This window comes from Vespa velutina, chromosome 16, assembly GCF_912470025.1.
Source record: "Vespa velutina chromosome 16, iVesVel2.1, whole genome shotgun sequence".
Lineage (NCBI taxonomy): Eukaryota > Metazoa > Arthropoda > Insecta > Hymenoptera > Vespidae > Vespa > Vespa velutina.
The window spans coordinates 3,049,084-3,076,324 of record NC_062203.1 but is presented as its reverse complement, the minus strand read 5'-3'; the positions used below and the strand labels follow the sequence as shown (position 1 = coordinate 3,076,324).

At 24.5% G+C, this 27,241-nt stretch overlaps 1 protein-coding gene across 2 annotated transcripts in view; it reads right to left on the bottom strand.

Moving 5' to 3' along the window:
• The window catches only part of LOC124954952 (disintegrin and metalloproteinase domain-containing protein 19), a 73,767-nt gene that overhangs the window by 12,600 nt on the left and 33,926 nt on the right, over positions 1 to 27,241 (bottom strand). For both annotated transcript variants that reach the window (XM_047508644.1, XM_047508643.1), the window contains exons 2-4: positions 18,921 to 19,012; positions 7,557 to 7,712; positions 3,374 to 3,563 (exon numbers count right to left, since the gene is read on the bottom strand). In XM_047508644.1, the coding sequence (XP_047364600.1) occupies positions 3,374 to 3,563; positions 7,557 to 7,712; positions 18,921 to 19,012 (438 nt within the window). The remainder of the gene's footprint in view (positions 1 to 3,373; positions 3,564 to 7,556; positions 7,713 to 18,920; positions 19,013 to 27,241) is intronic.

Sequence of the window (27,241 nt, the reverse complement as noted above, 5' to 3'; positions counted from 1 at the left end):
ATTTATTTATATTTCTTTTTCGTTTTTCTTCACAATATGTTCCTTCGATTATTGTATTTTTCATTTTTATTGATTTGCCATTTCTTTACGTCGGTTTATTTCCAAAAAAAAAAAAAAAAAGAGAGAGAAAAAGAAAAAGAAAAATATTTATTATTAGTCATTAGTATTATAGTTTATGTTTATATATTATTTTGTTATTATTTATGTATGATTATGTATGATTTTTGTCCATTTATATGTCATTTTCTATTTTTTCTATCTGTTTTATGGTTTATTTATTTATTTAAAAAATTTACTTTTTTTGTACTATCGTTATAGTTTATTATAATATGTTTATTTGTATAATTTCTTTTTTTTTTTTTTTTTTTTTTTTTTTTTTTTTAGATTGTCATTTTCTTTATGTCTGTTTATTAAAAAAAAAGGTATTACGTATTATAAGTTATGTCTGATTTTGTCCATATATCTGTCATTTTCTATTTTTCAACTTGTCTCTTCGAATTTTAAGTCGTTTATATCTCTCATAGTCTATTTATTTCTTTAAAGCTGATGTATTTTTATTATTCTTATAGCCTGTTATAACACATTTATTTGTATCTCTTCTTTTATTAGATTCATCTGTCTGTTTAACTGTCTCTTCGAATTCTCTCTGCTATTCTACATAAAAAAAAAGAAAAAAAAAAAAAAAATACTATAATTATTATTAGATATATCTTTCTTTGTCGATTTATCTATACGCCGTCATTTTCTATTTATCGATCTATCTTTACGTATCCATTTATCAGTTTATCTGTTTATATATATATATTATTTGTTTATATATAGTCTGTATTTATCTACGTCATTATTATTATTATAATCTATTTATTCGTATATATTTTTTTTTCCTTCTGTTTCTTCTTCTTCTTCTTCTTAATATCTATGTATTTTATCATTGTCCCTTCTTGTTTATCATGCCAAAATAAAAAAAAAAAAAAAAAGAAAAAGAAAAAATACGTACTATTATTGATCATATTTTTCTACGTCTATCGGTCTACTCTATTTTTCTATTTGTCCATCTTTATCTCTATTTTACTATTTGCCTTTCCTTTATCTCTATTTTTCTTTCATTTTAATCCGTTTATCTGTCTTTCTGTATTTTTGTTTTGTTCTCTTTTTCTCTCTTTGTCTGTCTGCATTTTTTATTTCATTAATCCGTTAGTCTGTCTGTCACTATGTTTGATTATCTCTTTCCGTTGGTTTGTTTCTTTTCCTTTCTTCTTCTTCTTCTTTTTTTCTGTTTTTTTTTTTTTTTCTTTTTAAATTCTATCATTCGAACCAATTCAGAAAACTATCAACATTCGGAATGACAAAAAATTAATGAAATGGAATACACGGATCCGATGATCGTGTTTTTTATATTACAAAAAAAAAAAAAAAAAAAAAAAAAAAAAAAAATTCTTTAATTTCACAAAACAATTCTTATATAGTACGATATGTTAAAACTACCAAAAAAATCGTGGTTCCATTTTAAATTTATAATTATTTTGCTGAAAACTTCTTTCGAATGAGTTATTGCAACTTAAATTGCTTCTTTCGGATTACTTTTTAGTTCGGCCCAATGTTTTAAAAGAAATAAAAAAAAAAAAAAAAAAAAAAAAAGTTATTAATAAGAAAATATCACGAACAATGGCGACAAAAATTAACACATCCTCCCCTCGCTCCTTCCACACCAGAAAAAAAAAAAAAAAAAAAAAAAAAAGAAACCGAAAAAATCTACAAATTAAATTTATCCTCACTTAATTTCAATTCATTGATGTTTGATAATTCTCTATGTAACTTGGGGCCCATTTTATATCGCATCAATCATTCCATTGGAATATTAAACGACATAAAACAAAGTTCACACAATTTATTATAGAATTTAGTATGCTTTATATAATGTCGTAGCCATAATTTTCGTATAAATTCTTTTCTCCTTTATTTGTTAATTTATCTTTATTTAAAAATAAATATCAATTATTATTAATTATCTTTTTTTATTTTGATTTATCCGTTTATCTGTTATTATCCATTTGTATAGATACTTTGTTCTTTATTCAAATAATATTTTAAGATATATCCTATGGTGAAGGTATTCTATTAGCTTGTCTTTACTTACAAAATTATAAATTATTATCAATTATAGTTTTTCATTGACTTATTTGTCTATCTCTCATTTTCTATTTTTTCTATCTTTCTTTTTCTAATTTTCTGTTCTCAAATCTCTCTCTCTCTCCCTCTCTCTCTTCACAATCTTTTTACCTGTTTTTTTTTTTTTTCATTTTGCTAACTTACTTCTTCCTTTTTAATTACTCATCTATTTATGATACAATACAAATTATTATTAATTATAGTAATTTTTTTTTTTTTATCTTTATTGATCTGTTTATTTATCTGTCACTTAAAAATTTACTTTCTATTTTTCATCACGTTTTTCTCTCTTTTGTCTACTATTTTTTTTTTTTCTCTGAATTTGTTTATATTGTTTTACTTTTCATTCTTTTAAATATATCCTCTTATGCTCTATACATTTACCTGTGTATTTCTTCTCTTTCTCTCGTCAAAGTTATGTCGTTTAAATTAGCTTCAGGCGACGAGCGGATACTTTCTAACGGAAATGCAAGTCTGACTTTAAGAGACAACGCGTTATCATTACAGTTAGTAGGTCGATTATTATTCTATATGATTTTTAACATATTAATTGTTAAATCATTTTTACATCGATCAATAAATATTAACATTCTAATATAATATTGTTAACAATTTAATTAATACATTATTAATTTATAAATCTTATTAATTCATCAAGCGTTAATTAAAAAGAATCTACAGAAAATAGTATATGACAGATTTGAAATACTAACGAATTAACATTATAATAAATATTTTGAAATAATCTTTTACGAAAGTGAATTAATTGTAAGTATTAATTAACCTATATTATTACATAAATATTGTAACATAATTATCGTATGATCGTACAAAAATATTCTGAATTTTAATATTGGCAAAAGTAAGATGTTAAAAAATTATATATAATATAATTCTTTATTAATAGAAATGTTTATGAATGTACAAAACGAAGGAAAGAAAAATTTGTTCGATATCCTTCGAAAGAAAATTTTTTATTAAAAGTTAAAAATATTTGTAAATGTTATTTGAACACAAAACAAAAATAAAAAACTGTAACGTAACGTAACAAAACAATACGAAATAAAATATAAAAAAAAAAAAAAAAAGAAAAAGATCGTTGATACTGTCGTTGATCGAAAAGGGGATATGAATTAAATCTCAAATTAGTATTCAGTCATTCAGTTTCAAGGAAAAATTAGAACAGGATAAATGCAGAATTTACCACAACTTTTATTGGCGACGAGGTCATTCTGTTTATAGAGATAATGATTAGAGTCCAAGGTATCCTTTTCCGGATGAACGTGATGAAGATTTTCACCGTCGAAGATGACACCATGTAAACCTTTACAAGTTGACAAGGCTACCCATGATCCAGGAACGTCACGTACGCTACCTTGGTAGTGACAGAGTTCCTAGAAATTAACATGAATTAAATTATAACGACAAAACAAACATGATTTTTCATTAATTTTTATCTTTAGTTATACCTATGGAATATAGGAAATCTCAGACCGATTTTGATTAATTCAATTTATTACAAATAAATATTTGTAAATAGAACTTATGCTGTCATTTATCAATAATTGAGATATGTATCTTTATATGTCAAGTATTATCCGTATTGTGTCTGTCATTTAATTGTGATCGAATAAAATTGAAATTTGTAAAATCTGAAATGTGCCATATATAAATCCCGTATGCACAGTAAAGTTCTTTTTTCATTAATTTTGTATTATTGAATTATTGGATTATTGAAAATTTCTAATCCATTCATGTTCTAAATAATATGATTTTATATATAACTGTCATAGAAAATTATCTTCTAATATTATGTCTCGTTCTCGTACTCGAAATCAAATGTTATCAATGAGAATGAAAAATCAATTATTATAAAGTACTATAATAACTTTTTTGATCAGTTAGATCATTCATTTATTATTAATGGAAAAATTAAAAATTGGCCTATAAAAATTTTCTATCGGAATATTGAATATGGCTACTATAAATGCCAGAATATTATTGAAATGTAAAAAATGTTGATAGAAATGTTAAATGTATTATTTAAAATTCTGAAAGAATTTTTTAATCTTTGTAAGGATTATTTATTAGAATCTTTTTTTAACATATCATTCTTTCAAATTGATTTATTATTAAGAATTAAAGGCACACTCGAATTTAATACTGAAAAAAATGAATTCTTTGAATCTTTATAGTATATGAAAAGTATCATCGATGTATGATTTGTTCACCTTTAAAAGACAGAAAAACTAAAATTGTATGTTCTTCATGTGTTCAGTCCATTGATCATGAGTTAACATTTTATTATTTTTTTTTTTTTTTTTTTTTTTTTTATTGTAATTGTGTACTTTTATAGCTCTTTATAGATATAAAAGATTGCATGTATGGTAATTTCAATGAAACAAATGGAAAAGAAAAATAAAAAATAATGATGATTGATGGAATAATCGAGTACTTTTTTTCCCTTCTCAAAATAAATATACTTTTTTGTAACGACCATATTTTTTTTTTTTTTTTTTCTGAAAGAGACTTGTCTGAAAGATGATTATGCCAATAGATTTCTTTTTCTTTTTTTTTGAATATTGAAAATTATAAAGGACATTCGGTTTAAAAAAAAAAAAAAAAAAATAAAAAAAAAAAGAAAATGAATTCAATTTTTACGCATTGCATGATACGTGCATTTTTTTCTTGTTTTTCTTTTCTTTTTTTTTTTTTTTTTTTTTTTTTTTTTTTAATGTCAGAATTAAAAATGCATTTTTAAATCTATTAGCTTATTATTTCTGAGGCTTCAAAGAATATACAATATCTTTTTTTTTTTTTTTTCGAATCAAAATTATTCATTTTGTATAAATGACAGCTGTTCAAAGTGCCTGTGATGTAGCGCATTCAAAGTGCACGATATGAAATTATTTTGAAATTAATTAAAACAACGTCTTATTACGTAGACGTCAAAACACAATCATATTTGGTTTATTATTAATTATATTATATGAATTAATTATAAATTGTCGATTATAAGTTTAGATTATTCGTAAGTTCCATACAAGAATTATCGAATCAACAATTTCTTTGAAATTTCTTTGAAATTTCTTTGAAATTATTTTAAATTATACGATATCATGTTTTTCTATTTAAAAACATTTAACGCAAACATATTCAATACGCGTTAACTATCTCTATTTCAGATTTAACATGAATTCCATCAATGTAAATATTCTGGTTACTCGTATTTTATTTTCTTTTTAAATTTAATCTATCTTTTCTAGTTTTCTTTTTTTTTTTTTTTATTCTCACTCACACACACACTCTCTCTCTCTCTCTCTCTCTCTCTATCTCTATCTATTTATCTATCTATCCGTGCGCGTCATGTATTTTTGAATAAAATCTATCTATCTATCTATCTATCTATCTATCTATCTATCTATCTGTGTCATGTATTTTCAAAAAGAAATACAATTTTACACTTTTAACAAATATCGAGTATGCAATGTCGTTAAAAACGTGAATGAGAGTATGCCATGGTCCGTCGTCCATTGGTTTCATGCTATATATGCAATTGAATTAATTAGCTTGTATTTGTATAGTTAACACACACACACTTATATATATCCTTTGGCATCCCTTACATTAATGCACATTCGTGTTCTGTTATCAAGTTACGCTAATGTTACATAGTAAATTCGATAACCTATTAAATTTAAAAATTGCAAATTTTTGGCCATTGACTGTTCGATTTGGCATTTAATAGCATGGAAGGCAAAGAGGGAGGAGGTGGAGATGAAAAAGAGAAATAAAGTATGATCGAATTTGATCGAATACTTTTTTTTTCTTTTTTTTTTTTTTTTTTTTTTTTTTTTTTGTAATGATCGAATTCAATATGATTTATATTACACGTTTAATTTTCATTTCGAAATAACTTTTTCCCCTTTTAAGGGTTGTTTTCTCCCTTCCTTTTTTTCTACGAGTTCAAACGAATTACTCAATCGTTGAAAGTTTTTAACAAACATTTAATGATGATTTTATACAATCGAAGTATTTATAACTCTTTGGTCATATTATCTGATAAAAAAAAAAGTGGATCAATAATTTTATTATTCAATATAATATCTCGCACATTCACTCGACTGATACATGGAACGTATTGCAGAATGTTCGATATATCATTCAGGAAAAATTTTTATTAACGGCTCGGCGATCTCCAGTATTTAATATTTTCAATATTTAACGAAATAAACGTTGTTTTTCAATCTGAAAGAGAAATACATTTTATCGGGAATTTTTTGAATCAAAAAAAAAGAAAAAAAAGGAAAGAAGAAAAGAAACAATGGCGTCATTGTAAAGTGAATTAAAAGACCTTTCAAGTGACATGCAACTTGACCTCATTGTTGCCATTTAAAATTTTGGAAAGGTCGTTAAGTGGTAATAAATATATACGACAATAAATTGCCCCCTTTGAAGAAATACAAAAGAGAATGAAAAAGAAATTGATTCGTCATGGGATTTTTGGGGAAAAAAAAAAAAAAAAAAAAAAAATCACTTAGATTTCGTGATAGATAATTTTGGTGCAAACTTTTCTTCGTCCAGACACTCCGTATATAGTAACAATATCATAGTGATTATATAGGGATATAGAGACTATATTATCGACCAATCGTTGTCTTCTTTTATAACATAATGAACACATTGATAACATAGTGATGTGTAAGTTAACTCACTCTCGATCGATTCTAACTGGCGCCATAAATATATCTGTGCTACTAGAAGAAATAATCGATAAGCATTATGCAAGCATATAAATATGTATGCATGTATGTGTGTACATATGTACATTAATATATTCCTCATAAAATTAATTCATATCTGATTTAAACAGTAGACAATACAGACAGTAAAATACAAGAATAAACTTCGTTGATAGTTAATTAGAATCATACAATCGATTGACGTAATATATTATCATAGGATATAAATAATTATCAAAAATAATAAATATTGAATTTAGGAATTATTATCGTCGATAATAGTTTTACAATATACGAAAAAATATTTATTCGAGTTATATTAAGAAATTAATAGTTTTCTATTTAGCAAGACACATTGGAAATGAAAGAATAAGAAATGAAAAATAAAAACAAAAAAAAGTAATTAAACTTAACCTTAAAAAATATCGAGTATCGATTTATATCACAAGATGGCCGAATTGACGCCATTTTCAAAAAGGCGTCTAATATTTCTCTTATCTTTCGACAAAAATAAAATATAATAAATGTCGATCGATAAAAAAAGGATATAATGATAATCATTAGAAATTTTCAACTGTTATTGATCAAATATAATTTGTTTTTTTTTTTAAACTTTTTAAATGTTAAATACAAATATGAACTTACCACCTTCGACGGTGTATGAACTTTGTACGTGCCCTTATGCTGATAACGTTGTTGATAACCAACTGGTATCAGATCGGTATTCAATCGTAAATCTAATACACGTTTGACACCGTCCACTTCGAAGCCGACCGTTAACACATCTGCGTGATCGATGTCCTAAAAGATAAAAATAAAAATAAGAAATAAAGAAAAAAAAAAAAAGAAAAGAAAATTATTAATACTTTGAATAATACTTTTAACGTTTATTATTGTATATTTGTATATAAAATATGTTTTATTGGTTACATATTATAACTTATTTAATCTCTAATTTAACTTCGGATATCAATTGTAATTATTATATTAAAAGTATATTTTAGAATAAATTTTAAACATAATTATTTTTAAACAAAAAAATGTTCAGTATATGTCCTGTATAATTATACTCTATATTAACAATAAGTTATATTAGTATATTATAGTATTGTATTATTATGATACAGTACGATATAATATACTAAAGAACATTATAATATAATATAGTATAGTATAATATAATATAGCATAGTATAGTATAATATAGTACATTATAGTATAGTATAGTATAGTATAGTATAGCACCGTATAATAGTATAATTATAATAATTAAATTAAGTTACATAAATACTCTTAAATCCTTTATTAAAGTATATTACAATTATAATAAAAATACTTATTACATTACTCTAATTTATTTCTTATACAATTACTATAGTATAATTATACTATATACAGATAACATTAATCTTCATATATACAACTAATTAATCTTCTATCGAGAAAAGAAAAAAAGATTTGAAAAAAAAAAAAAAAAAAAAAAAAGAGAATCCATTTGTTCTTCCTTCGTCCCAGTATAACTTGAATTGTTTTGAATCCATTCGAAAAATCGGAAAACAAAGAGAGAACGAATATAAAAGAAAAATCGAAAATGCGAATGAAATGAAGGATAGAATTGGCCTTTCTTCGTGGTACAGACTCTTTCAATGTCCACTCTCACACGATAATCTATTCTTGGCTCTGTACCAATGCAAGAATCGTTTTCGATATTCCCGGCGTTCCTCTTTCGTGACCTGCACATCGTATCTCATGGAAAGGGACAGGTTGGGGATGGAGTAAGGTGGAAGGGGGAAAGGATTGAGGTGGGGAATGGTAGGTAGTCAATACCGGGGGGGTTGGGAGGAGGAGGGGGGAATAAAATCTATCGAGAGGTCAACCACGTTCTACGAATCCATAGATTCTTTCTTATAAGAAAGCATTTCCCGAACAATGAAAAATTTTTCTTTCCTTTCTTTCTTGTTTCTTTTTTGTTTTTGTTTTTGTTTTTTTTTGCTTTTTTCCAAAATAAAATCTATGTGCGGGAGATAAAATAATTATTGGACTTTTGATGTGTTTTGTTTTATTTTTATCAACATGTCGATCGTTAAATTAATTTTGAACAGATCAATGTATTAATATTCTGTAGTTTTTATTTAATATTTTTTACGTATTTATATAACTACTTTTTTTTTTTTTTTTTTTTTTTTTTTTTTTTTTTTTTTTTTTTTTAAATTTTGTTTGACTTTTGATTTGAGCTGTGTGTGTGTGTGCATATATATATATATAAAAATTTTAACTTGTTTTTTATTTATTAAATTAAACATAATAATAAATAATCGAATTTTACGACTATAATTAATAAATAAAATAATAATAATAATTAATAAAAAAGAAAAAAAAAAAGAAAATGAAATAAAATCATGAACAGAAATTTCTAGTAAACTTTTTAGTTTCTAACCGGCAACAAATTAGAATAGCAATAATTGGCCACACTTTTTTCCGATAAACAAGCAAAGTAATCCAACTTTTTTAAATGTAACCATAGTAATTTATTTTTAATAATAATGTAGAGAATGGCAAAACAAACTCAATTAGTACAGACAATATTATATTAAGTTACATTACAGTACGAAATAAATAATTTTAAATCTGATAAAAACATAATTTCTCTTTATATAAGATGATCGCTAGAAACGTAAATAAACTTGTAGAAACACATTAATGGTAATTCGCCGGAAATCTTACAGTCAAGATGATTGGAAACAATAGACTCCTGCTTTTGTGACTGACCAACCAAGTCGGCGTTAGTAGAATTCTATTTTATCGATCGTTAATAGTATATTTCTAGAGAGGACAGGAAACGACATAACGGGATCAAACAGGATCGTATAGAATAGGACTGACTGAATAGGACCGAATACGGTATAATAAAAACGTACAGGATCGAATAGGATCAAATAAAACCGAATACAATCGAATATAATTTAATGGAACAGAATAGAACCGAAAAAGGTTTAACAGAACCGGATAAGATTGAAAAGGATCAAATAAAATCTAATAGGATCGATTAGGATCGTCGAATAGGAAGAAATAAAATTTAAAAGAACAGAATAGGACAGAATAGAACCGAATAGATCCGTATGAAATCAAATAAAATCGAATAGGATCCAATAGGACAGAATAGAATTGGATAGGACCGAATAAGACCGAACAAGACCGAACAGGACCGAACAAGACCGAACAAGACCGCACACAATCAAATAAGAATCGAATAAGACTGAACAGGATTGAATCGGATCGAATAGTAGAATCGAATACGATCGAATAGGATCGAATAAAATGGAATAAATTCGAATAGGATCAAATATAATTGCATAGGACTAAATACAGTCAAATAGGAACGAATATGACCGAATTTGACCAAACAGCGCCAAATAGAATCGAATAGCAGCGAATAGTACCGAATACAACCGAATATGAACGTATACATTCGAATAAGATCGAACAGAGCCGAATCGAATCAAATAGAAACGAACAGATTACGAAGTTTCTTTGATGAGATCAAATCATTCATCCTTTTCGTAAAAATCAAATATTTTTGTAAATTTAAATAATTTAGAAATCATGCATAAACGATATTTTGAGAAATGATCGATATGATACAACAATCTTTATCACTATAAATTTAATATAAAGATCAAACTAAAGAGACATTATTTTATTTTGTTTTTTCGTTTTTTTTTGTTATTTCTTTTTTTTTTTTTTTTTTTTTTTTTTTTTCAAAGTAAATTCGCCTTAAGAGTCATTACTGAACAATAAAACATAACGAATAAATACTTAATTTGATTATCCATTTTTTAATTTTACGAGTAACATTACGTTATGAAGAAAATATAAATATACATATATATAATATGTATATAAGTACAACATAACATAATATATTTATAATATTTTTTATATATAAATATATTAATATATAATAATATTAATATAATATATATATATATATAACATACAATAATTCTAAAGATGTAAAAATATATAATAAATATAATATATATATATATATATATATATATGCGTGTGTGTGTGTGCGTGCGCGCATGTATGTGTGTTCTTCTATTTCTCGTTACAATTGGAAAAAAATATCAACGCTAAAGCATTAAAAATGGAAGTAATGCAAAGCGAAACAAGTTGTTTGCCAGTTTTATATAACTCTTTCCTTTTCTCGCGAATTTTTCATCAACGATAAAAAGTGTACTATCCATAAAGTTTCATCTCAACTGCGGTAAAATAAAGAGAGAAAGAAAAAGAGTTAGAGAGCACACGACATACGTTTAATATACATATATATGTGTTTCCTTCGTTTTCTGCAATGGCATTTCAACGATGATATTACTCTTTATGAAATCAGTTTTTACAGTAGAAAAAAGTAGCTCTTTCATGTGAACCTCACAATTGCACATCCTGTAATCGACAACGAAACGACCACAACAGAATAACAACGGTGACAATAATGATAGAAGGTGTTTGCTTACGTGTGTAACCGCAAAATTTATGTCATCATGATCGTTCATTAAAATCCAAACGAATTTCTATTAATCACACGAAATATAATTCAATGTTCTTTTTTTTTTTTATACGTATATCATTATAAGATATTTACATATTTGATGTAAAAAAAAAAAAAAATAAATAAATAAATATATAAATAAATAAATGAAACTTTCGAAATTGTTTGATCTGCCATTGTAATGAAATTACTTTTAACTGTAATGAAATTATTTCTTTTGAGTTTTCTCCTTTTTTCTTTCCCTTTTTTTTACATTATTTTTAAATAAAAAAAGTTGTCGATCTTCACGATCGAACCTGACGGAAAATATTAAAATTAATATATCAGGCAGACGAAAAAAGTTGCTATATTTTTCAGCTTAGAGAGAGAAAGAGAGAAAAAGAAAGAGAGAGAGAGAGGGGGGGGGAGGGAAGGAGAGAGAGACAGCTTAAAATTATTTTTGAATATAATTACGTTTTTAAAAATTCATGTTGAATAAAGGAAATTTAATTGAATAAAACTAACAGAGTATATCATTAGAATATATTAGAATATATTAAGTCTCCTGAAAAGTTTTGACCGTCTCTCTTATTATACGCGATTATTTTCTTTTTTTCTTTTTTTTTTTTTTTTCCTTTTTTTTTTTCATTAAAAAAGAAAGAGACTTCATTCTTTCTAAGTTATTTTTCAAATATTTTAGAAGAAAAATTTTCATCGATATATCTAACAGAACTTTTCTCATTAAGACGTTTCTATTCAAATTATTTTCATTATTAGAGATATCGAAAATTATTGTCAACGATTTGTGTTATATAAAAATTACGTATTTGTAAATAAATTTTTTTTTCTTTTTTTTTTTTTTTAGAAACGAATTTTTTCTCTTCTTTTCCTTTTTCCTCTTTTTATATAACAAAAACTTATTAAATAAAATCAAGAAAACTTTCCGATACGTCTAATACATTTTTCATTTTATACACATTTTGTCCAATAAAGTAACGACAGAAACGAGGCCGATGGATATCGCTTGAAATCAATTAAATTTCTAATTAAATCGCAAAGGACTATAAATACTGGTCGTCGTATTTGACGACGAATCGATATTTTAGATGGATGAAATTATTATTCCACGGAATTAATAGTAATAAAGTTTGATCCGAGTTGTATCAAATACGTATTAATAATTTCATTCAATCAAACAAATATAATAAACGATATAATAATAATAATAATAATTTATTATAATTTTTTTGTTCTTTATTTAAACCTTTTTTTTTTTTTTTTTTTTTTTTACTTTTTTGTTCTTTTAATCATTCAAAACTATTTCTATTCCAATTAGATAAAATCGTTTCAATTGAACATTATACATTGCACTTTGTATAATCTTTCAAGCAACGCAACACAAGCACACATACAAAAGCATATACATTTATTGTTATAAAAAAAAAAAAAAAGAAAAAAAAAATAATAATAATATTAGTTTTGTTAGAAAAAAGATCTAAGTTTTATCGATCGTAAAGTCTGTAAAGTCAGTTTAACAAGATCATTGTAATATTTGTAATAAAGAAGGCTCTGATGAAGAAACAGAACGCATGTGCGACGAAACGAACGTACGAGAACGTACGCATACGAGTACTATAATCACAATTCTCACGATAGTGTCAAGGTTACGGTATACTATGGTCTCTTTGTATTCTCACTTGTCTTTTATAATTATCTTTTACTGTTCTTCAACACAACAAACAACGGAGGGTCGAGACCGTACCGACGTTTTTGCATTCAATTAAATTAATCCAAACTATGAATTCATTTATTTCAAGAATTATTTTAAATCATACGTAAACGAATGTATGATAAAATTTATTTAATTTGACAATAATTATCACGTCACTTTGCATTAGTTTATATGAGTATGTACTTTGAAAAAAGAAAAAAAAAAAAAAAAAAAAAAAAAAAAAAAAAAATAAAAAATTTACTTTCTTATCTTTTTAAAAAAAAAAAATACTTTTAAAAGAATTTCATTTCTGTAACTTGCATATATCAAGTATATATAAAAGAATTTGATCAATATGTCAAAAATTAATTTCATTTGTCAATAACTACGTATTTATCTTGTATGCGTCCATATGAATATTTAGAGGAAAAAAAAAAAAAAAGAAAAAATAAACAAAACAATAAAATTTTCTTATCTTTTTAAGAAAATACATCGAAATATCACGTTTCTCTGACTTGTATATATCTAGTATATATACATATATATATATATATATATATATAAGAGAATATATATCTACATATGAAAGATATGAAGTCAAAGGAAGTGTCATTTCCGTGAGCAGTTTAGAGTCAGCTGATATGAACAAAGAACAAGAGTCGTTCGGAACTATTCATTCTAACCTTGCGTAAAATATCTACTGGATTGTAGAACAGATGTTCTTCTGAATCAGGTGATAACCAGTTATAAAGTCTAATAGGATGTTACTTTCACATATACTCTATTTAAATTATTTAAACGAAGGCCAAAAGAGTTACGAAAAAGAACATATAGAATCTTTGAAGGTGATACTTTTCTATAAATTTAATTTTTATTTATTTATTTATTTTTTTTTTCTAAAGTAAAATATTTCTATAAATTTTTATAGCACATAATTTCTGATATTACATGATTATTCGACGTATCTTTAATCTGGCGAGCATTGTTTTAAATAAGAGAAAATAAAAGAGAAAAAAAGAAAGAAAGAAAAATTTACAAAAAAAAAAAAAAAAAAAAAAAAAAAATAGTGGTGGCCGTTGAAGAACGAAAATGAGCTCTTAGGCTTTTAACAAATTACGATTATATGGATAATAACGATGATAATGATGATGATCAAAATAATAATAATAATAATAATAATAATAATAATAATAATAATAATATATTGATAGAAATAATATAATAATAATGATAATATAAATATAATAATAATAATAATAATAATAATAATAATAATAATAATAATAATAATGACTTTAGCAATAATTAAAAATAATTACTAGGGCACGTATGTGTATGTGTTTATGTGTTTCTTTGGATTCACCTTAAAATTATTTTTTTTTCTATGTCGATTAATCAAATAATTTTTGTTAACTTACATAAGAAATTGTTTAAACAATGATTATATTATTCTCTATTGACTGGGAATAAATATTTTTATTCGATGAAAATACAAAATATTCTTTTGATATTTATCGTATAAAAGTTCGTATATATCAATACGATTTGATATTACACTTTGATGTAGCCTTTTTGAAATGAATGTGTTAGTAACAATACTATATCGTGTTATTTATATATTCAATTACATATATGCGTTCATAGGTATGCTTACAGTATAGAAGCGCAACTTTCAAAACGCATTATATCGCCTACGGGCATACAAGCGATTTAAAGCGACTTCATTTCCTTTTGCCAACGTCGATTTTATTCGTTCATGCGTGTATATACCAATATATATACATATATATATATATATATATATACATATCTGTGTGTGTGTGTGTGTGTGTCTATATAGAAAAATGTCGAATAAAGGAACCCTCCTTCAAGTTTTGCCTCTTACCTTTCAACTTGCTTTTGCTCTCTCGTATATTGGAAGGAACGGTCACTATATAGATGTACATAAGTAACGTTCTACCAACTTAACAGGGTAAATCATGGATACCAGAAAGAACATTGAACCTTTATTGTTCTCTCTTTTTCTTTTTTTTTTTTTCTTTTTTTTTCTCTTCTCTCTTCCTCTCTCACTCTCTCTCACTCTCTCTCTCTCTCTCTCTCTCTCTCTCTCTCTTTCTCTCTCTCTCTTTTTCTTTTTCTTTTTGTCCGATCTATATATACCATTATGTACACAGGATGAATCATGTGTGTGTGTGTGCATATGCATGTGCATGTGTGTGTGTGTGTGTGTGTGTAACTCGTTTGACTGAAGTAGTATTTTATTTTTTTTTTTTTTTTTTGAAGAAATAAAAAAATAAAGAAATTTTTTACGATGCAATATTAAACGAGAAAAATATTATGATAAATTGAAAGATAATAAAAACAATTCTTTTTTTTTTTTTTTTTTTTTTTTTTGCTAACGAACGAATTTATTAAGACATTAAAAAAAATAATGAAATTAACATTTAGTCAGAAATTTAAAAAATAATGAAATTTTGTATGCTATTAGTATATATGTATCAGAAAAATGTTAAGAGAGATTGAAAGATAATAAAGGAAAATTGTTTTTGCAATTGATTATATTTATTAAGAAATAAAAAAAAAAAAAAGAAAAAAAAAAGAAAGGAATTTTTTTTTTCGTTGAGAAAATTTAATAAGTGCTCACGAAATAAATAGATTTGTTATAATTAATAAGAAATTAAAAAAAAATAATAAATAAATAAATAAATAAATAAAAGAGAGAAAAGAAATTATTATAATAAAGAAAATTTAATAAGAAATTGGTCATTATAAAGATAATTTAATAAAAGATAAAACAAAGTAAAGGAATTATTATAATTTAAAAAAAGAACAAAAAGAAAAGAAGAAAAAAATCTATAATTAGAAATAAAAAAAAAATAAATAAATAAATAAATATAAAATTTAAACAAATTGTTTGAATATATTTATAAACGCATCGCATCATATTTTTGTGATAAAAATATATTTACATGTATATAAAATATATATTAATAAATATTATATATTTTATATAATAATAAATATAATACATATTATAATGTATATTATATATTAATATATATTATAAATATATATATATATATATATATTTTTCTTTTTTGTTATGAAAAGAAATGAAAATTCGTGAGACTACGATCTCGCAAAATAATATATAAATATTATTATATCAAAGCATAAATAAAAACACATACTTGATAAAAGAAAAATAAACCAATGATCTTTTGGCAAAACTTTATCTTATATAGTAAAGTAGAACTTATTAAACTTTCATGTCAGGCGAAAGAACAATTTCATTCGCACGAATAATATATCTATTTAGATTTCTATTCCATTATTAATCTAACCATTCTAAAGATTATTTTTATTATGAATTTTCATTTATATAATATGGCAATTAAAAAACAATTAATCATTGTTTAATTAACCCCGTTATTTCTACTTGAGAAAATATTTATGTGAGAAGGGGATGGGGTGGTAGCATAATTTAACGATGTACAAACCAAGGAGATACGAAATTAATTAGAAACATCTTTGTAATTGTAATTAACGTAGAAAGAAACAAATTAACATTACTTTATTTCATATTAATTATTATTAATTATTAATTATTAATTAAACGAAATATCGTTTAATCTTTCATTGAAAATTTTTAAAGGTTATGATTTGTCAATTACATTGATTTTATAAATAAAGAAGAAAGACTTTACAATTATATCTAATTTTCCTTTTTTTTCTAACCTTGCAAACGTTAACACATAAATATTTACGTATTAGATTCGATCAATAAATAAAATGTACGTGATGTATATTTATTAGAAATGTGTATATGTGCATTTAAACGAATATTATATCATATAGATGCATAGATCCCCAATACCATACTGCTGTTATTATATCAGTATTATTTATTTATATATCATCGTTAGTTTTTTTTTTATTTAAATATAAAAAATATTGAAAATTACATTATTACTTATTGATCAGATCAATATCATATTAATGTTTTATTTAAATATTACATTTATTAATAATTTATTAAACAACATAAACTTCAGCATTACTCATCGGCCAATTTTTATAGTTTTTTATGGCCTATTTTATAGTTTTTTATAATAGTGTTGTTCACTCATAAACATTCCTATTATTTTATTTAGATATAAAATATTAAAAAGTTCGATATTATTTATTGGCCAATCTATTATTTTACTATAATTCATTATAATAACATTATTTATTTAAGTACTATAAAAAAAAAAAAAAGAAAAGAAAAAAAAAATACTAAAAATCCTGTCATTACTCATTGGCCAATCAGTATTATCGTACTACAGATTCGTACAATAGTTTCGTTTACTCTTAAATATTTTTATTATTTCATTTAAAAGGAAAATGTTAAAAATGTCGACATTACTCTTTACGAGGAACTCAATAAATTTGGAAGAGCATAGAAACGTACGCTTGAACTTCGTCATTTGACATTTCTCTTTCTTCCCTTAACGTATTTCAGAGACTAGCTAAGCGAGAAATAGCAAATAGCACGACTGCATTGTCGGATTTCGCATTCTTGCGACGTAACGACATTTGCATTGAAATTATTGCACCCGAGCGTGAATCGCTTTTCGCATTCGAAATTACCAAAGGAAGAGATGAAGACAAAAAGACGAAAGAAAGAGAGAAACGTAAAAACATAAACATACATAAGTATGGATAATCTTTAATCGTATCTCAGAATAATAATTTTTTAAGAGAAATCTTGTTAAATATTTATTAACGTTTAAAGAAAAAATTAATATTATTTTTATTATTATTATTATTATTATTATTAATATTATTATTATTATTAATATATAAATGTTATTATTTAATTTCAAATAGATTTTTAATTATAATTAATTATGTTATAAATAAAGTAATACTTTTAATTAAAATAAAAATTCACTTTTATAATTTATATTTATATATAATTATTATAATTATATTACAATAATAAATAATTATATTGTAGAAAATTATAATTTGATAAATTAATAATGTAACAAATTAAATTATATTTTGTTTTATCGTAAATGATTTAGGATTGAATAGTATTTTTATTGATTAAATAAAAAATTGACATTGCATTATTTAATAATATAATTTAATTTTAGATAGATGAATAAAGTATTATTCTTATTTATTCATTTTATTCGTTTAAATGAGAGAACTAGTTTGGGTTATGGGGTTGAAATAATGTAAATTATTAGATGGTATTTCAAAGATCAAAAAAATTGAAATGAAATATTTAACATAGGAATTTTTCAATCTATTCAAAAAAAAAAAAAAAAAATGTATAATTAATTTATTTCTTAAAGATAATATTAAGTTAATAACGTAAATATTTTAATATTGATTAATAATTATTATGAATTAATAATTATTACTTATAAGATTTATACGTATTCATAGAATTAATATTAATAACAAATAATCAATATTAATTCAAATATATATTTATTTCAATTAAATATTAAAAAAATCGTATGTATTTGATTTTATTATAGTTATTATTATAATTATTTATTATTAAACGATATACAACAATTCAATTTGCTTTGAGAGATTTTGTCAGATTTGTAATATATCTTGAGAATTATAAAACTAATTGATTTTTATTTGGAAATGAAAAAGAAATTCGCAATATTTTTTATTGTAATTCTTTTTCTTTTTTCTTTTTTTTCTTTTTTGTAATTATTCACGTTATCGTTATTAATTAAAAATATATCCTTACGTTCTCATTGGTCGTTGATAACTGCCTTTTCGTTCTACCATGATATACTTGTGGTTTGATTAATGTGTGTCTGCTGAACTCTGGAGATGGTCCTATAACAGATAAAACAAATAATTTATTTTTATTTTTAAATTCATTATGGATATCCATGATATCCAGAATTTACAAATTCTTCTCACATCCCATCGAATATTAATAACGTATTAATAATAAACAATAATAAACAATAATAAAGTCAGATTATATAATCATTTTGATAAATATAATTTCTATCAAAAATTGACAAATTCTAAGATTAATACGACAATAATAATAATCATCGTATTATTTATAATAACAAAGGAAAAACAAATAATTTTGAAAATATATAAAATAATAATAATAATAAAAATAATAATAATAAAATAATTATATATATATATATAGGAATGATCTTATCGCAAATAATTTCAAAATTTTTTTCAAAAAAAAATAATGATAAGTATCAGATTATTAATATCAATTGATATAAATAAATAATAATAATAAAATAATTATGTATACAAGATGATTATTAATTTAAAGATCAATTGAATATCTCGTTTCTTAAAAGTAATAGAAATCTAATTAATTAAAAATCCATTAAACTTTAGATTTATCCGGAATGATATTTTTATTTTGTAATTCTTTAAAATATTTGACATATGAAAAAATCTTTGAAACTTTTCTTAATATATATAAATATATATTGTTACCCAGGTTAATTATAAATTAAGAACAAATTTAATATCTGCTTTGTTAAAAGTAATAGAATATATATATATATACATATATATATATATTCTATTACAATAATTTCTGTCTCAAATAATTTAAAAAATTTGACTAAATAAATATAAAATAATAATAATAATAATAATAATAATAATAATAATAATAATAATAATAATAATAATAATAATAATAATAATTCCGTAAAAAAAAAAAAAAGAAAAAAACCATTCAGAAATAATGTCGCAAATTATTAATCCCTTAGATTCAAACATTCTAGGGACATTAAACTAGTTTAAAATTAAGAGTAGTAACAATGAACTAGGTCGCCGTTATAGCTTTGATTGGCTCTTTAGTATGAGTCGTTTATAATACAAGTGTACTTGTACGAACCAGACGAACTAAATACATGTTATAGTATGATACTCGTGCATGTGACGTTTTTATAGCAATAAGATTGACGTCAATGGTGGCGATGAGAAAAAGAAAAGAAAAGAAAAGAAAAGAAATGAAAAGAAAAGAAAAAGAAAAAGAACGAAAAGTAGAAGATCATAGTGAAAAACTTGTTATATGTATACATTCGTATGCCGTACCGGAAAGGAGGAGTCATTGACCATGGAGTCACGAAATGAAGGACGAATTGTAATTAAGGATAATTATTTTAAGTGAGTTTAAATACACGTCTGAAGCCTCCAGACATTTCATTGGCAATTTTTTTTTTTTTTTACCTTTTTTATTTCATTTCCTTCCTTTTTTTCTTTTTTTCTTTTTTTTTTTTTTTCTACGATCTCGAATCCCCCAATAATTTACAAAAATTATGACACTTTGTGGATCATACACAAACATAATCAATTTGTCTCGCGAGTAGAAATATTTTAATATTTTTTCGCTGCTTGTATTGTTTTTCTTTCTTTTTTTTCTTTCTCTCTTCAAAGCTGTCACACCAGATAAATATAAGATCATTGTATAGATTATTATAATAAAATTTGTGCCTATTGTAAAGGAAAAAGGGGGGAGGGAGAAAGAGAAAGATAAATACCGAAAAACTTCTTTAGACAAATATTTGTCAACTTTAATCCAATCTATCACTTGGTTTTTTTTCTTTTTTTTTTTTTTTTTTTTTTTTTTTTTTCCTAATGAAAACTTTCATATGTGTTTAAGCAATTAATTAATTTCGTGAACCATTACTTGTAAAACATATTTCCTTATTCTTTCTTTTTATTTCTATTTCAAAGATTACATTAAATTAAAATTCATTGAATGTAAATACTTTTTACTTATTATTATGCACTTATTTACATATATATATATATATATATGTGTGTGTGTGTGTATGTATTATTATATACTTGGGAACACGATAACACAATAAATTATTTAAACGAATAACCATAAAAAGAAATAACGTTTTACATGAAAAAAACATTCCCCATATGTCCATAAAGTTTCATATTACCATTTTTATTATCCCACACACACACATACACACACATATACATTTTTTATATTTTTTTGCACTCATGACATTTTCTTTTTTGTTATTAGTAAATAAAAAGTTATATGTTTTTTCTCTCCTCTTCAATTATTCTATTGATTCTTATAGTAATTATCGATTTCTTTTGTACATAATCATTGTAAACGGCGACATCGTTAACTCCCCCGAGCAATTTCGATTAAATTAAATGAATTAAGGATTGAGCTAGAAATCGAAACTCGTTAAAAAATAAAAGAGGACAATTAATAATAAGTAAAATATAAAATTCGTTAGTAAAAATATTTTAATGCGAATCAATTGTAATAACATGTCACGATTGTTCTGGAAGACAAAAAAAAAAGAAAAAAGGAAGAAAAAAAAAAATATATTGTATATAATATAACGCGACAAATATAATAAAACTTGGCATTAAAATTGAAAGAGAGGAAAAAAACTTATTTATATGAACCCTCAATAATAATAAACATTAAATATTTAATAAGGATTAATTAATTAATTAATTAATTAAAAAAAAAAAAAAAAAAAAAAAAAAAAAAAAAAAAGAACCGATACAACCTATTGGGTATTAAATACACGAAGTTCTTTTTTTAAATATTGTTTTAATTTATAAATTATTATCTAATGATATATAATTAATCTTAATTTGATATATGAGATTATTATCCAATGATACGTAATAAAGAAAAAAAAAAGAAAAAGAAAAAGAAAAAAAAAATCTAAAATTTGTATTAAAAAATTTTACGATATCTATCTAGATATAAAATATTAATATAAGATCGAATTGATTTGTTTTATTTTGCATTAAATTAAATGAAAACAAATTGAATATACGAGATTCTATAGTATATGCAATTTTTGATTCTTAGCATATCCTTATCCCAACATGCTGTCCTCTTAGCATACGACTATTTGGTCTGCAAACGCACCGGATGTTCTCGCCCTCCGCCCTCCGCCCTCCGCCCTCTGCCCTCCGTCCTCTGCTTTTCGTCATCCGAATATTCGAATACATTATGTTCTCATCGTGTATGTGTACTCGGTAAATATCCCACATAATGCAGTCACAGTTTCCACGGTTTCCATTAAATTTAAATAACCTTTATATTTTTTTTTTTTTTTTTTTTTTTTTTTTTCTATGCCAATACGTAGTACTTAATAACACGCTTTTGAGCACGTTATAAATTACGTTATCTTTATTCAGAGGAGAACAAAATTTTTTTTTTTAAATAATAAAAAAAAAGATCAACTTTATCTTCATTCTTCCGCGCACATTAATTTGTAATTATAGTTTACACAAAAGTCGATTATTAATTAAACTATATATTACATTATTTTCATTCGCATTCTCGTCGTACAATTTTATATACAAAAAAAAAAAAAAAAAAAAAAAATTAGACACAATTATTTTGAAAAGAATGTTTCGCATGCATTTAAAATTGGATTAATTTTGAGTTGCGTTAAAGGTTACAAAGGTAATTATATTTAAAAACTATTCAGAACTCTTAAAAGAGAGAGAGAAAGAGTTCTGTGATATTGTACTTTTCTCTCAGCTATAAATCTCATGTTTAATTGAACCAAAAAAAAAAAAAAAAAAAAAAAAAGAATAAGATAGAAATAGATAATGTATCATTTTTTTTCTTCTTTTTTCTTTTCTTGTTTCTTTATTCTTTTGTTTTATTCGAAACAGAACCCACAATCGACGATGTATAATTTTTTTTTATCAAACATATAGTCGAAACTTCAATCAAATTCACGGCACGCGTGGGTGTCTCGAGAAGATAATTTTCTCTCTCTCTCTCTCTCTCTCTCTCTCAACCACCGAAAAAAAAAAAAAGAAAAGAAAAAAAAAAACTATACTTTACACAAGAATAATCAAGAAAACATCAAATATTAATCATTTTCACTTATTAAATATTTTTCTCAATTTATCCGTCTTTAATCCTTTAACATTAAAAACTCATTTAAAAGAGAGGATATATGTCCCCTTTGAAAAAATTTTCCATAAGTGCATAAGTTTCATTATAGGGAAGCCGATAAGGAAAATATGATGATAGGGGGAAAAAAAAATAAAAAAAAAAAAAAAAAAAGGAAAAAAAAAGTAAATAAAACAACGATAACGATAGAAACCACAGGACTTCCGGTTCTCTTAGGACCATCTTACTTCGAATGACGTCAGACCATAGAAAGAACGTGCTAGGAAATCTCAATCTATGTATATATATATATTAGATTATGTACGATGACTATACCAGAATAATTCTAATGGACATTTCTTGGAGGAACGGAAGTCACAGAAAGGAAACAATGGTTTCTTCTCGAAGGAAGAAAACAAAATTGATTTTTTTCTTTTCTTTTTGTTTTGTTTTTTTTTTTCTTTTTCTTTTTTTAACCCTTCCCTCGATGCATACAAGCACACACATACACCAATCAATTGATCGGCATAAAAGTAAAAAAATTGTATTTTTATTCGAGAAAAAGAAAAAGAAAAAGAAAAAGAAAATTTTCAATGAGAATCGAGTTATTATTTCGAGCCAACGTACGTACAATTAGAAAAAGATATTATTTACGTTGTTTTAGAAAAATTTCTTGGCGAAAGGGGAGCAAGATGGAGGCGGTGATAGATGGCCGAAGGATCGGAGAGAGAAAGAGAGAGAGAGAGAGAATAAAATTTCCATGAGAATGAAACCATTCTTTCGAGTCAACGTACGTACAACGTAAATGATTTCTTTTTTTCAAAATTTTCTACGGAATGGCGACGAGATGGAAGAAGGTTCAAAGAGAGGAGAGAGAAAAAGACAGAAGACAAAAAAAAAAAAAAAAGAAAAAAAAAATTCGATAATCAAATCGTATTATCGTTTCACGGATCAACAATAATTTAATCAATTCAACGATAATACAAATTAAAAATGAAACCCACGGCGAAAGCTTTAGAATCGTGCACACATTAGCGCCGGTCAATTAGGCCACCGTGTTGATTCGGTCTAACTGACGGAGAGACAGACGCATGTGCAAAGGCGGATCTGCCTTTCGTCTTCCCATGCCACGTTCCCGTTTCACATGTGCACCAAACGAGACATAACCACTAGCACCAATACCAACATCACCACCATTGCCATCACCATACCCTCCCACCTAACCCTCACCATCATCCCCACCATCTCTTTCTCTATTCGCAGCAACGGAACAACATAACGGCCGAAAAGGTCGTTGCTCGGTTGCGATTAAACTCCCGGTTTCATGGTGGCCCTCGATTCTAAAGTTTAAAGAGAAAGAGAGAGAGGAGGAAGAGAGAGAGAGAGAGAGAGAGAGAGATAAATTATGAGTTAAAAAAAAATGGACCAATTCGTGACGACCCTGAGAACTTTTCTTCATAATTATGATGTTACTTTCCTTTCATTTGAACTAAAAGTTCAAATTAAATTCGATAATTTGATTGAATTAAAAAGATTGTCATTTATGATTTTTAAGGTAATATCATTTATCATTTCTTCTTTTTTTCTGTTTTTCTTTTTTTTTTTTTCTTTTTTGTTTTTTTCCTCTAATTGTCTATATGATGACTCGAAGGATTTAGGTTTAGATTTTCAAAGAATTAATAATGCTTACAATTATATTTAATTGTTTTAGATAATTTACAGAGAAAGGTAAAAAGTGAATGAAAAAAATGAATTAATTCTTCATGATAATCCCCGTGCTCTCAATTATACTTTTCTAAAAATTAAATATAAATTATCGTTATCATTTATCATTTCTATAATTACTCATTTTTAATAAATAACTCGAAATATTGGCTAAGTCCTAAGAGAGCAAATAATATTAGAAATTATATTAGAAAATTTGAAAAAATTTTGAGTAAAGTTAACTAATGAGCGAAAAAAAAAAAAAATGTATGAATTTTTGACAACTCTAAAAACTACTCTTAATGATGATATGTCGTTCTTTTCACAAAAGTTAAATCTAAATCCAATAATTTAATTGTATTAAAGAAAAACTTCGTAACTTCGACGTATTATCATTTCTCATTTATCCAATTGTCCATTTGTTTAATAGAATCGATTAGATGTCCAGAGAGATAAATAATACTAAAATAATATTAAAAATTATATATTAAAAATTTTGGAAATTATACTTAAAAAAGTTTGTAGAAAAATGTTAATATGGAACGAAAAAAAAAAGTAGACCAATTCGATCATCTCAAGAATTATTTTCAATTACGACATATCTTTCATTTCATATATATATATATATATATATATATAAATTGAAAAATTTTCTTCGATCAAAAATAATATCGTCATTTTTATTGTACCCTTATTCGTCAGCAATCAAATCGTTCGTTCAATAATATCGAAAGAATTATAATACATATTTTGATAGTGGAAGTAACGTTGTAAATGAAAATTTTTACGAAATTGTAGTTGAAAATAAATTCCAAAGATATAAAAAGATCGTCATCGTTTTTCGTTAGATTAGTCAATAAATGTCTAACGTAGCACTTAAACCGGGATTCGAATTAATTCCAACATCATTGAACGCAAGTGTATTTAGTGAATGGTCCAATCAGAGACCCGTTTCTACACTGCTTTGCCGATCCCAGTTCGAGCTCGTTAGTCAATTAAACTTCATAATTAGAGCATATACGAGAACCGACGTCTTATGTATTATAACTCACAGATACATTATATACAGACACACAACACATCTATAAAGAAATGCTTTAAGCTATAAAACGACAAAGAAAGAGAATAACATCCAACGAGGACGACGGATATTACTTGTCTGGTTTCTATTTTCTAACATTATATTCGTAAAGAGAGAGAGAGAGAGAGAGAGAGAGAGAGAGAGAGAGAGAGAGAGAGAGAGATTATATACACCAATGACAATAATAATGAAATTTATAATAATATTTTTATATAATATATTAAAGGGAAACGACAATAAATAATAAAGAGATTTATAGGTTTCTTTGAAAAAGATCAAACAGAAAAATGACAATAATTAATGTCACATAAACTATATAATTAGTTATGACAGTTAAATAATTTTTAGTAAAGTCTTAAGTTAATTTTTATATGTCAATCTTAAAAAATAAAATTAATTAACGTAAATTGATACGATATATATATATATATATATATATATATATATGTAAATATATTGAATAAAATATTAAATAAAATTTAAATTTAAATTAACCCTAATTTTATACTTGGGCTGTAAAACACTTCAGACTAACTTTGAGCCCAATTTAAAAGAAATAAATGTTAATAAATAGAATTTCTGCTGACTATCATTCGCATTGTGTCAGTCGTTGGAGTTTTGATCGAATAAAATTGAAGTTTGTAAAATCTGAAATGTGCCATATATAAACCCCGTATGCACAGTAAAGTTCTTTTTGCATTAATTTTGTATTATTGAATTATTGGATTATTGAAAATTTTTTAATCCATTCATACTCTAAATAATATGATCTTATATATAAGTGTGATAAAAAATTATCTTCTAATCTTATGTCTCATTTTCGTACTCAAAATCAAATACGATCAATGAGAATGGAAAATCAGTTATTACAAAGTATTATAATGACTTTTTTGATCAGTTAGATCATTCATTTACTATTAATAGAAAAATTAAACACTGGCCTATAAGAATTTTCTATCGGAATATTGAATATGGCTACTATAAATGCCAGAATATTATTGAAATGTAAAAAAGACTGATAGAAATGTGCTATCTAAAATTCTGAAAGAATTCTTTAATCTTTGTAAGAATTATTTACTAGTACATTTCAATATGTCATTCCTTTCAAAAATGATTTAAAATTAGGAATTAAGAGCATATTCGGATTTGATGCTGAGCAAAATGCAAATAAATTCTTTGAAGTTACAGTATATAAAAAGCAACGTTGATATATAATTTGTCCAATTTGTTCAAAAGAAAGTAAAACTAAAATTGGATGTTACTCATGTAAACGCCCAAATTGCGATAAGCAACGCGTTGACATATGTATTCGATTAAATCGATCATGAGTAAACAATTAATTATTTTTTTATTATAATTTTCTACTTCCATAGTTCTTCGT